At 41.9% G+C, this 13,330-nt stretch overlaps 1 protein-coding gene across 2 annotated transcripts in view; it reads left to right on the top strand.

Moving 5' to 3' along the window:
• Positions 1–12,729, top strand: part of NFE2L2 (NFE2 like bZIP transcription factor 2) — a 31,473-nt gene extending 18,744 nt beyond the window's left edge. Inside the window, exons 2-5 of one of the 2 annotated variants that reach the window (XM_056535299.1) lie at positions 7,212–7,484; positions 7,570–7,644; positions 8,754–8,936; positions 10,344–12,729. In XM_056535299.1, the coding sequence (XP_056391274.1) occupies positions 7,212–7,484; positions 7,570–7,644; positions 8,754–8,936; positions 10,344–11,531 (1,719 nt within the window). In that variant the 3' untranslated portion in view covers positions 11,532–12,729. Of the gene's footprint in view, positions 1–7,211; positions 7,485–7,569; positions 7,645–8,753; positions 8,937–10,340 lie in introns of both variants that reach the window. The other variant, XM_056535298.1, reaches the window with a different exon arrangement.
• The last annotated feature ends 601 nt before the right edge of the window (positions 12,730–13,330 follow it).

Below are 13,330 nucleotides of genomic sequence, written 5' to 3'. Positions count from 1 at the left end.
AACTGAATGGAGGGCCAGCAGATGGGGCCACTTATGGTTGGTCTTTTGGCAGTACCCCTTTGCACAGGGTCTGTTGGATGCCCTGGAACCCGAACTCAGAGACTCCATACCCAGGAACTGCCTATCGTACCATTCATTGCTTTATGATCTGTTCCCTGGGACCCACGATGTGGAGGCCATCCAGGAGGCCTGGCGCCTTTATGAACTGTTTTAAGGATGCTGTTTGGCTTGCCAGGAGCCACCTCCTCATCAACAGGGAGAACAGGTCCGTTCAGGACTGCCGGAGGTTCATCCGCAGCCTGCTGAGACACTATGCCATCTTGGACAGCCCGACGTCAATGAAGAAGAGGAGTGATGACCCCTCTCATTCCACATGTCCCCCTGAAGTTATCGCCCAGTAGTTTGGCCGTGTGATCCGCCCCCTACCTACCCCCATAGTCTCCCATGCTCCTCGCCCCATAGCCCCACACCCCTCCCCCAATCACAGATTGTATTGTTTGTTTGTTTTTTTGTGCTTTTCTCTTTCAGAATTGAGCGGAGTGTTGGAGTAGCATGCTGTGCGATGTATAGCTTATGGGAACCTTTGCTGTGTATTGTACTATCATGCTTTGTGTGATTGTAATTTATTGTATGACTTGTACTGACGGAACGATCAATAAAGCTCTTTTCACTTATGGTTGGTCAGACTCTATTGGTATTTCGAGTTATGTTATGCTCTAATCACATAAAATTCTTAAATGTCCACTGTCATTTGGAAAAACTTTTGACACGTAACCTGTGCGGAGGAAAAGTTAACCAGTTGCCTATAGCAACCAATCAGATCGTTTCTTTAATTTTATAGAGGCTTTTTCAACAATGTAAAAAAGCGATCTGATTGGCTGCTATGGGCAACTGGTTAACTTTTCCTCTACACCAGTTTTGATAAATTTCCCCCATTGTATCTGCTCACCTGGTTCTGGTGCCTTTTTAAGACATTGCTCTCATTCTAGCCTTCGGTATCAAGTATCTGCGGCCGTTGTCCCTTTCCGGAGAGTTCTGGATCTAGTGGGTATAAATACGAAAAATGGGGTTTAGAAACCACCTTTTTGGTGGCACTGATGTTAATCGTGAACTATATTCACAGAAGAATCTGGATCGGGCTGGAATAATTATTTTAACATTGAAATGAAAAAAAATGGCAATGGATAACGCACCACACTATATAAGATCCCGATGCTTGTCTTTGTGGTGCAAATCGCATTATCTTATTTTTTTAATTTTGTTTACTACATTTTCACTGCTAAAGTCATCCTCTTTTGCTGCAAAAACATTCCTGCCTGGTCCAGATTCTTGTGTGAACTTTGTCCCATTAGTTTCATGGAAGGTGCTAACCTTCATTCTTTACATCTATCTATGAGAAGGACTGTTTTATTAAAGGGTACCTCTCATCAAAAAAACTTTTGATATATTATAGATTAATGTATGCAGAATAACTTTACAATTGCATGTTATTAAAAAATATGCTTCTTTCTATTTAATTTTCCACTTTGAAGAAATTACCACTAGGGGTCTCCCTACCAGTCCTGGCAGCAAGCATTTCAGACTCATGCTGGAGTCCTAAACACTACGAGCTGCCAGTCTGCTTTGCTCACAAAGGAGAACACTCAGAGCTGCCAGCCTGCTTTGTTCACAGCCTGTTTGGCTGTGAACAAAGCAGGCTGGCAGCTCTGAGTGTTTAGGACTCCAGCATGAGTCCGAAATGCTTGCTGACAGGACTGATCGGGAAAAATACAATAGAAAGAAGCATATTTTTCATTATCATGCTATTGGAAAGTTATTCAACATTCATTAATCTAAAATATATCAAAAGTTTATTTGATGAGAGGTACCCTTTAAGCACTCTTGGTAGTGGTGTGGTGGTGTCTTTCCATGCTTTATTTATGAGCCAGAGCCAAGAGCTCATTACTCCAGTGACTGTGTTGTCATTATGTCACAAGTCTCTGAAGGTTTACCTATGTATGTGACCGCTTTAGCTTGTAGGTAGCACTTCATTCAGATGGCTGCATTTACATCTGCATAGGAAAGGAGCCTCTGTCCAGGGTCCATTTTTTTTTTGAAGGGAAGAATAGGGCAGAATTCAATACTATATATCCCAATGATATACACAGATCCCATTGACTTATAATGAGGTCCATCTGGTTCTGTTTGTGTAGGTGCATGCATATACAGTGGTCCCTCAACATCCGATGGTAATCCGTTCCAAATGGACCATCGTTTGTTGAAACCATCGTATGTTGAGGGATCCGTGCAATGTAAAGTATAGGACAGTGGTCTACAACCTGCGGACTTCCAGATGTTGCAAAACTACAACACCCAACGGCTGTCCGGGCATGCTGGGAGTTGTAGTTTTACAACATCTGGAGGTCCGTAGGTTGAAGACAACTGGTATTGGAGGTTATACTCATGTGTCCCCGCCGCTCCGGACCATCACTGCTCGTCACCGCTGCCCTGGATGTCGCCTTCCATCGCTGTCACCGCGTCCCCGATGCTCCAGCAAGGCCTCTGCTTCCCCAGCATCCTCGCTCTCCGTCGCCGCCATCACGTCGCTATGCACGCTGCTCCTATTGGATGACTGGACGGCACGCGCACCGACGTGATGACGACGATGGAGAGCACTGACGATGCAGGGGATCCCGAAGAGGACGCCCCGGAGCCCCGAGGACAGGTAAGTGATCGTCAGCGGACCACACGGGGCCCCGTAAACGGCTATCTGGTGGCAGCTGAAGCAGTCTGCGCTGCCGGATAGGCGTTTATGCGATGGCCCCGACATACAAAAGCATCGTATGTTGATGCTGCCTTCAACATGCGATGGCCTCTGAGAGGCCATCGTATGTTGAAATGATCGTATGTCGGGGCCATCGTAGGTCGGGGGGTCACTGTATATATTCTCAATGCCATATGTCTGCTCTAGAGATGAGCGAACTTACAGTAAATTCGATTCGTCACGAACTTCTCGGCTCGGCGGTTGCTAACTTTTCCTGCATAAATGAGTTCAGCTTTCAGGTGCTCCAGTGGGCTGGAAAAGGTGAATACAGTCCTAGGAAAGAGTCTCCTAGGACTGTATCCACCTTTTCCAGCCCACGGGAGCACCTGAAAGCTGAACTCATTTATGCAGGAAAAGTCATCAACTGCCGAGCCGAGAAGTTCGTGACGAATCGAATTTACTGTAAGTTCGCTCATCTCTAGCTCCCAACAAAAGTAACGTTGGTTTTGAGCTTTTCTGCTCAGATAGTTGTCATCCACTGGTTAGGTTGAAATCGAAGGATTAGGTTGAACCCGATGGATTCTTGTCGTTTTTTTTTTTTTTTTTTTCAACCTTACAAACTATGTTACTATGTTCAGAAAACCAAGCGGAGATGTCCCCCTGCTTTCTATAGTCACTTGCGCACATCACCTACTTCTGTATTTTCAATGTGGATTTTTAATGTTCCTCCTCATGATGTTGGTGGTGAAATGTCGGCATCTTATGCCATTTGTTTACTATAAATGCCCACAGTCCCACTTCCTATTTTCTGTGAAAAATGCATCAGAAGGTAAAAAACTATATACACTTTATAGTAGGGAATTTCAGGGGGGTCTTTCCGTCTCACTCCAATGTTTAGATTTTTTTTTATACGTAATCCAGTTTTAGGTTATTGCGCAGATCGGACTCCTGAAGATGCTTTACCTTGCTGTTATCTGCGGTATTAGGATTTTATGCAAAAGGTTTATTTATTTATTTTTAATATTTTTCTCTTAACCTTTACTACGAATGCCTGCAAAAGTGGTGTAGAAGTCACCTGCGCGCCTGTGGAATCTAGTAGGGAATGCACACGGTCTTGTTCGGCTGAATGGAGCCCAGCCCATTGAGACCTGTTCTTGTTTATAATGAGTTTTAGCGGGTGCACAGTAAGGAGCTTATGTGCAGACATGGTTGCTATGAGCCTAGGGAAACATGGTGTCATTTTATGTTAAAGAAGTTGTCCAGAATGCGGGGAAAAAAAAGGAACTCAATGTGTCCATACACCTTAGAATAAAGTTGGCTGAATACACTGCTTTTGGCTAAGGTGTAAAGCGGCCCCCTGACTTTTTACTATTCATCTGTGTAGGATATTCACTGTCTGGCCCTGTTGTTCTAGGAAAAATAAGCCAATGCAAGTGCTGTCTGGCTGCAGCTTACCCCTCTTGTACAAATATTGGAAATGTAAACGTTTGAACGTGTATGGGGAGGTTGAGAAAGATGACCGTTGGCTGGACAGTTCATGAAAGTGGTTATAGATTATATAGCTTACGGTGCCCACACACTTTAGACAAAAGTTGACCAAACCCACTATCTTTGGAGGGATTGGTCTATCTTAAAGGGGTATTCCAGAAATTTAATTTTTTTTATTTTATTTTTTATCAACTGGCTCCAGAAGTTAAACAGATTTGTAAATTACTTCTATTGAAAAAAATCTTAATCCTTCCAGTAGTTATCAGCTGCTGAGGTTGGTTGTTTTTTTTTCTTTTCTTTCTGGCAACAGTGCTCTCTGCTGACATCTCTGCTTGTCTCAGGAACTGTCAAAACCATTAGAGGTTTGCTATGGGGATTTGCTCCTACTCTGGACAGTTACTGAGACAAGCAGAGGTGTCAACAGAGAGAACTGTGGTCAGACAGGAAAGAACAACTCACCTTCAGCATCTGATAATTACTGGAAGGATTAAGATTATTATTTACAAATCTGTTTAACTTTCTAGAGCCAGTTGTTTGGAAAACGCTCTATGACGTTTGTCTATGGAGAAGTTGGAAACATGTTCTGCCAACAGCTATTGAAACTGTACGGCCACATTTTACAATAAAGCTAGGTTCACTCTGCCGTTGTGCTCTGTCCCATTCTGGGTCTGTTAAGTCTTTTCCCTTTTATTTTTCCTTTTGCACCAAACGGTGCAAAAAAGTTTTGAGCACAGCTGACACCACTGAGTCCCGACAGATCCCATTGACTTGAATTGGAACCGCTGGGAATCTGGTATTTTATAAGAAGGAAAAAAAATATATAGTGCACGTACTTTTTTTTATTTATTTATTTATTTATTTTTTATACTTTGCTAAACTGCCATTAACGAGCCCTAACAAGCAATTGGGTGAAATATTACGAATGTCATTCACATGCTGCAGACTTGGAAGTTTACTTATAATATACAACGCGTCATTTTCTGTGGCTGATTTCACCACCTTTCAGTGTAGATTTGCTTCAGATTTTCACTATACAGTATAACAGTAAAATGCAACAATGTTATCTTATCCAAATATATAGTTATTCATTTACAGGAGATACTATATATCCAGATTGTTTGTTTGTTTTGCTGCCCTTAGACTTGGAACTTGATATGTGAGCAGTTTGTTAATAGTCGACTTGTTTCTCCGTGGCTCAGATTCAGCCCATTGTGTGCCATAGAATATTATTTTGACAGGAAATGAAATTAGCGCAGTTCCTCCGACAGCTCCTTATTGTTGGCCGTTTCTCATGTGACATTGCATGTGATTACAAAAGATAAAGCAGAATGAGACCTTTTTTATATTCTCCGAGGGCGAGAAAACTTGTGACGTAAATAATGGGGAAGCGGCAAACATTCATATGTTAGACATGGAATAAGGTGTAGGTGTAAAGGGGTATTCCGGCTTTATACATCTCATCCCCTATCCAAAGGCTTTATACTTATCGTCTATAATTACTGCCGTCACGCGCAAAGTGGCGCAATGACACTAGGGGGCGTGGCCGTGAAGTTATTTCCCCATCTCGGGGCAGCGCACAGCACAGAATGCCGGGGTCACCGAGATGGCAGGGGTCATAGCTTCTTCTTCACTTCACTGCTGTCAACCCTACTCTAACCCACACTCTCATCCAGGAGAGGTGTTTTTTTTTTTTATTTTTTTACTCTCCACAGCACTGGGATGAGAGAATGAGTTACCCACCGATTTACCAGTGAGTCAGTGACAGTGTATGATAGCTACATTTTGTCACTTGGTAAAACTTGAGTTCCCCATTGTAGGCTTCATTAAAGGAGAACTCCATACCATACAAATTGTCCCCCATACTGCCGGCAGTAAAAAAAAATAAGGATGTACATACCTTCCTCCGATCCTCCGGTAACCGGCTCCGGTCTCCGCCGCGATCCACTTCCTGGTTGCCGGTGGTCGGAGAATCATACTGCGCTCAGCCAATCACCAACCAAAGAGAAGTCCGACTCGGACGGCGATAGGCTGAGCGGCAGTGTGACGTTTTCGGCCCCGGCAGCAGATGCTGGTGTAGTGAAGAATGTAGGAAGGTATGTACATCTTTATTTTTTTACTGCCGGCAGTATGGGCGACAATTTTTATATTCCGGAGCTCTCCTTTAGACATGGTTGCAAAAAGAAACCAAATTTGAGTTTTTATTTTATTAATTTAGTATAGAATACATTCTCTATGTTTTATCTTAGGGTTTTCTTCTAACATAGTAAAAGCAACATCTAAGGCCTCCTGCAGAGTCACAGGGGACTTGTGCCGCCATACAGACTCCTGCAAACAGCTCAAACTTGTGATCTTACCTGAGCGTTTCCTAGGAATACTTGGTGACAAATTACAAAACAGGATAGAGTGTTATCACATCACTACATCACATTATTTTGTAGCTTTTAGTTTTACTAAATGATAAACATATTCATAATATAGCTTTAGGGCAGGGTAACACGGGGCACATCTGCAGTGTATTTCATGCTGTGGATGTGCCGATGGAAGTCACAGTGGGGCTGTAGAGCGAGCTCTATGTATCAGCTTGCCTTACAGGACAAGAAGATTACTAATGCTTAATGTGAGACTGGAGTTTGTGGTAGAATTGTATATTGTGATTAAAGGGGTATTCCGGCTTTTTACATCTTATAAGATCTCGGTGCAGCCCCCCGCATTCTGCCATCACGCCCCCTCCCATAGACATGAATGGTGGGGACGTGGCCATCGCGGGGGTCTCCAGCAGCAGGACCCCTGCGATCATACATCTTATCCCCTATCCAAAGGATAAGATGTATAAAGCCGGAATACTCATTTAATCTTTATGTACAATGACCCTGAAAATCTATTGTAGATGGCCATACGATCTATGACAGATGACTATAGGGTGTGGAGAGTGTTGGCCCTGGGATGATAGATTTCATGAATTTTTTTTCGTTCTTCATAGGATATGGATCTCATTGACATCCTGTGGAAACAAGACATTGATCTAGGTGTTGGCCGAGAAGTTTTTGACTACAGCCAAAGACAGAAGGAATATGAACTGGAAAAACAGAAAAAGCTTGAAAAGGAGCATCAAGAACAACTACTCAAGGAACAGGAAAAAGCATTATACGCCCATCTGCAGTTAGATGAGGAGACTGGGGAATTCATTCCAGTTCAGCAGCCAGCGCCCATGTTGGCCACAGTAGCCACACAGTCAGTCTCCGCTTCCCTGCAGGTAATTAGGCAGATTATTAAGGAACATGTCACAAGACTCCTCACAAGGGACGGCTTAACAATGGCCATATGGTTTGTCTTTCTAGAGTAAATCTGAGCTGGGGCAAGGACTCTCCTTTGATGAATGCTTGAAGATTTTAGCTGATACATTCCCATATGAGGTAAATATTTGGATGGTGGTCTCTTTCCAGAACTTAATTTAATCTTTTACCATCTATGAAATTCTGAATATCCAGTTTCATTTATTTAAAAAAAAAAAAAAAAAAATTATAAAAACGGTCTTGTTCACATGACTATTGTGCCTTCCTAGGCATGTATACATCATCCTAATGTCAAAATAAATAGCTGATGTACACGTGAAAAAACAGACAGAGACCTCTTTGACTTCATTGCCCTGAACGTAGTCAGCTAGTGACCAGGTTCATGCCATTTTCTGGATGTGTATGTGTGTTTGGCTGGACCCAAAAGTTTGGGTCCAGACCCCAAACATCAACACATTCAATAAATTATCTGAAAATCACTAGCTGACTGGGATGTTGAAATCAATGGGACGCATGCCTGTCTGTGCACGTGTATGTCAGCTTTTTATTTTAATATTTTGCTGATATATACATGCCTTGGAAGGCACAGTCATAATGTGAACTTTCCCTTATAGAATATTTGCCATAAAATTCATTATATGAACAGTCTCAGGACAGAAGGACACTTATTACCTGCTAAAAGAATCAGACCCCACAATTGCGCAAATTGGGGTCCCATTACCCCTACTCCCTATGAATGGAGGTCCAGTCAGACATGCATGCTACTGTTCCATTCAAATCGGGCCAGATAAAGATAGCTGAGTACAGTGATCGACTATCTTTGTCAGACACATATAGTTGAATGGAGTGGCGCTGTGCATGTCCAACTGCTGCTTCATTAACGGGGACACAGGACTCCCACGGATCAGACACTTAACACACTTAGCATGTGAAAAAGTGATATGTGGCCTTCATGGAAAACCACTATGAGTAGGCCATAAACAGGCTCTCTTAAGTCTCAAAGCTTTAGTACCCACATAAGAAAAGTATATATCTAGGATTTGCAACCATTCTCCATTCTACACCATTCAAACTTGTGACCCCCCCCCCCCAGCCCCCCATTGATCTTTAAAATGGAGTGCCTCTTATCAGAGGTTGCATGGTGGGACACGGAATATAAGGCAGTCCCTGAGATCTTAGAATGTACTAAATAGTTTTCTATCTTATAGTCTTTATTGTTCACTTCTCAGGCACCTGCAATGACCTTCCAAACAGCAATGGTACCAAATGCTCAGATGGATAACAGCCAGAGCTTTCTCACCACAGAACAGAACCCTGATCCAGACACTTTGCAGAACACAAGACCCAATACAGAAAACATGCAAGAAATGGAGAAAGCGTGGGAAGAATTGTTGTCTATCCCCGAGCTGCAGGTTGGCTCTTGATCTTTGCGTCTATAAACCAGACATAAGCTGCAAGGGACTTTATTTTTAATCCCATGTTTGTAGCTCCCTATATAAATGTAATTTGCAAACGTAGCGTTGTTTTCTGAGAATATTTAATATTCAATTAATGAACTACTGTATTGTCTGTCTGACTTTTTTAAATGCATTAATGCTTGAAATTTGGTTCTGAGGAACTTGAGGTCATGGGAATGGCCAAATTTGTATACATGATCTTGTTCGTGGACATTGTGGAGTGATAACATGGCTACTATACCATGTACCATCATGGGCCATTTTGGGAACCTCATGTTTGTTCTCCTTGACTCCACCAAAGGAGTTATTCAGGGAATTTTCCTGGTGTTTGTTGTACCATATGAATCTACCTTCCCCCAGGCCCACACATTAGGCTCATGAGGGCAACCCATTGGATGCTACTGGATCAGACAGCCTGCTTTATAAGAACCTTATGCCGAAAATCACAATAGCTTCCTGTAAGAATGCACTGTGCCACATAGTAGATCCAAGTCAAAGCATCGATGATGCAGCACCCATAGAGAATCACTATAATATGCAATGATTGCTGCATATTGACTGTAGGGGTCATATCTTATAGATGAAGCACTCAGACGGATCCCTACAAGGAACAGCACAGGATAAAAGTGGCGCACAAAACTTCAAAGGTAAAATTATTTATTTACCCGGCATGCAACGCGTTTTGCTGGACAACCAGCTTCATCAGGCATGCCTGATGAAGCTGGTTGTCCAGCGAAACGCGTTGCATGCCGGGTAAATAAATCATTTTACCTTTGAAGTCTTGTGCGCCGCTTTTATCCTGTGCTGTTCCTTGGAGGGATCCGTCTGAGTGCTTCACCTGTGTTGCCAGGAGCGGCTGCCGATTTTCGCCCGTTGAGAGTTATTCCATGTTTACACCATAGTTGTACTTACTGCTGTAGTACAACTGTACTTGGTGAGCATTATTGCTTTTCTCATCTCCTTTTTTATATATTACGTTATCACACTAGAAGCACTTCTCCTTGTCTATATCTTATAGATGGCAGTGGAATTGTCTCCATTTTTGTCACCAAGTATTCCTAGAAAATGCTCATGTGAGATCACAAGTTAGAGATGTATGCAGGGGTCTTTATGGAGGCACACCATGTCCCCTGTGGCGCCATGCAGTACTCCTAAGGGTTTTCTTTTATCATATTCAAAGTAACCTCTAAATTAAACCTTACATAAGGTCTATTCTTTAAAAGCATGCTTATATATATATATATATATATATATATATATATATATATATATATTTGTGTCTGGCCTTAAAATATTTATGTTGAACAGATGTGAATACAATCCATTATCATGTTTAACATTCTTTTCCCTTTCTTTCAGCAGTGTCTCGGCAATCAAATCGAGAGCTTTGTGGACCTGAGCTTGTATTCAAATACAGATGCTGTGATAGAAACACCTAACAACAACTACGTGTTCCACAACCCATTGCTGAACAGTGAAAAACCAGCAGAAGACTCCGCTCCACTTTTCTCTAATGACTTTGTAGGTTCTTTTGCCCCTAATGTACCAATAGTAAACACAAATCCAACATTCAATGTTGAATCATTTTGCGATGATATATTTACCCTTATTGATCCCAAAGTGACCAATGTGCCTTTAACAGACAATTCAGGCCAGTCATTCAGTGAACTTCTAAATGAACCTGTCGATATCACAGACTTATCATTGTGTAAAGCTTTTAATGGGACCAGTCCAACAGAATTTAATGATTCTGATTCAGGGATCTCCATAAACACAAGCCCCTGTTCTACATCCCCTGTGCAGTCCATGGGTTCCTCCATTTATGGAGATGCACAATATGGATACAGCGACTCTGAAATGGAAGATATGGATAGCACAACTGAAAGTGTACAACAGAATCCAGCAGAGAAATTCCTGGTGCCCTTTATTGATGACCCATTGTATGCACTCTCTCCCATCATACCATTAGACACATGCTTTGACATAGAAGTGCAAAATCCACCAGAAAAAGAGCTACCTGTTAAACCTGGCCAAAGTAAGACCCCTTTTACAAAAGACAAAACACAGAGCCGCCTGGAAGCTCGTTTTACTAGAGACGAGCAAAGGGCTAAAGCTCTCAACGTACCGTTCTCTGTGGATAAAATTGTTAATCTTCCTGTGGATGACTTTAATGTCTTAATGTCCAAGCATCAATTCAACGAGGCACAGCTTGCTCTTATTCGAGATATACGCAGACGGGGGAAGAATAAAGTAGCGGCTCAGAACTGCCGGAAGAGAAAAATGGAGAACATTGTAGAGTTGGAAACTGATCTAGACAAGCTGAAGAACGAGAAAGAGAAGTTGCTTGCCGAGAAGGGGGAATATGACAGCAGCCTCCGGCTTCTGAAAAAGCAACTCGGAACCTTGTACATGGACGTCTTCAGCAACCTACGTGACGAGGATGGCAATCCCTACTCTCCTAAGGAGTACTCCCTTCAGCAGACAAAAGACGGCAATGTCTTCCTTGTCCCAAAAGCCAAGAAGATTGAGATTAAGAGCGAACAGATCTAGAATCTAGATCCCCCCCCCCCCTTAAAAATTCTAGGTTTTTTTAGAGTGGAAGAGCGGGTTGTACTATAGAGTAGCACTATTAGAACTAACATTTATGCTATGAAGCACTTATGTGTAACAAAAAAAAAACCCAGTGGGATACTGTTGTAAAAAAAAAAAAAAAAAAAATACAACTACCTGCGATAAAATAGTCTTCAGGATTCAGAAATGTACGAACTAGCACATGTAAAACAAGCTGTGCTATAAGCAGAAGATTTAGGAGTGAAAATGTAAAGTTTTACCAGACAAGCAGATTGCTTCTTCAGTGTAAACGAAGATGGGCATTCTGTATGTCATCACATTGTTTTACCTTTTCATCTATTTGTGTGTGCTCCCCACCGTAAGTTTGACTATGTTCCTGTAATCTGAAATACCTGATTGTAGAAGATTTTTTAGGTCTCTAGCTTTACTATCATATATAATGGGTAGCATTTATAAAAGTCAGTGATTGGTGGCAACATCTCTGCTTTTTTTTTTTTTTGGCTATAAGGCAACAGCTTACTGTAGAAAGGCGGGCCTTTCAACACTCATTGAAGCAACTGGATATAGGTTAGGGTGGCTTGTTGTCACCTGCATGTGACGGTAAAATTAATGGAATTACAATGACTGCAGTGTACCACCTATGTTAATGGGGTACTCTGCTGCTCAGCGTTTGAAACAAACTGTTCCAAACGCTGGAGCCGGCCCGGGAGCTTGGGACGTCATAGCCCCGCACCTCATGCCGCCACGCCACACCTCGCCCCTCAATGCAAGTCTATGGGAGAAAATGACGTTTGTCACGCCCCCTCCCATAGACTTGCATTGAGGGGGTGGGGTGTGACTTCATTAGGTGCGTGGCTATGACATCACAAGCTCCAAACTCCGTTCAAAACGATGAGCAGCGGAGTACCCCTTTGAAATCGATTTGCAGTTTTACTGCAAACCGCGGGTGATCAGGACATAGTGGGGCCCTAACCTTATTGTCAACAAACCTTTTGTATTAGTTACAAGGTTTTTCTTCATTTGTATCAATGTTTACCTGAGAGAATGCGCCCGCATTTATTTCTTGTCTTCTGGATAACTGTAAATATCAGAACGCATCCTATTTATATAAATATAAAAAATTTCCTATTTTATTTGTTAACAGATATACCAAAAAAAATAAACCTACTGCACAAAGCATCATTCGTTTCAAGCCACATTTTGTAGCTGCAGGTGTCTTATTTTATAGAAGGAACTTTTCTTTAACTTGGACAAGTTTAATTTGCAAGGATTTTTTTTTTTATATTTTCTTTATTAAGTCCAACAACCATTAATAAAACATATGAACTGATGACTTTTGTCTGTGGTTAATGACATTTTGTATATACTGTATATGACATATTGACTGAGCAAATTTGGGCAAAAAAAAAAAATTTGGAAGTGCTCACCGAAAGTTAAAGGGGTACTCCGGTGGAATTTTTATTTTTTTAAATCAACACATTCCAGAAAGTTAAACCGATTTGTAAATTACTTCTATTTAAAAATCCTAATCCTTATCAGCTGCTGTATGCTCCAGAGGAATTATTTTCAGTCCTGACACCTCTGTCCATGTCAGGAACTGTCCGGAGTACAAGCAAATTCCTATAGCAAACCTCTCCTGCTCTGGACAGTTCCTGATATGGACAGAGGTGTCAGCAGAGAGCACTGTGGTCAGACTGAAAAGAACTCAAGAAAGAAATATATCTTCCTCTTACAGCAGCTGATAAGTACTGGAAGGATTAAGATTTTTAATTTACAAA

This window comes from Hyla sarda, chromosome 8, assembly GCF_029499605.1.
Source record: "Hyla sarda isolate aHylSar1 chromosome 8, aHylSar1.hap1, whole genome shotgun sequence".
NCBI lineage: Eukaryota > Metazoa > Chordata > Amphibia > Anura > Hylidae > Hyla > Hyla sarda.
This window is presented reverse-complemented; position numbering and strand designations above follow the sequence as displayed.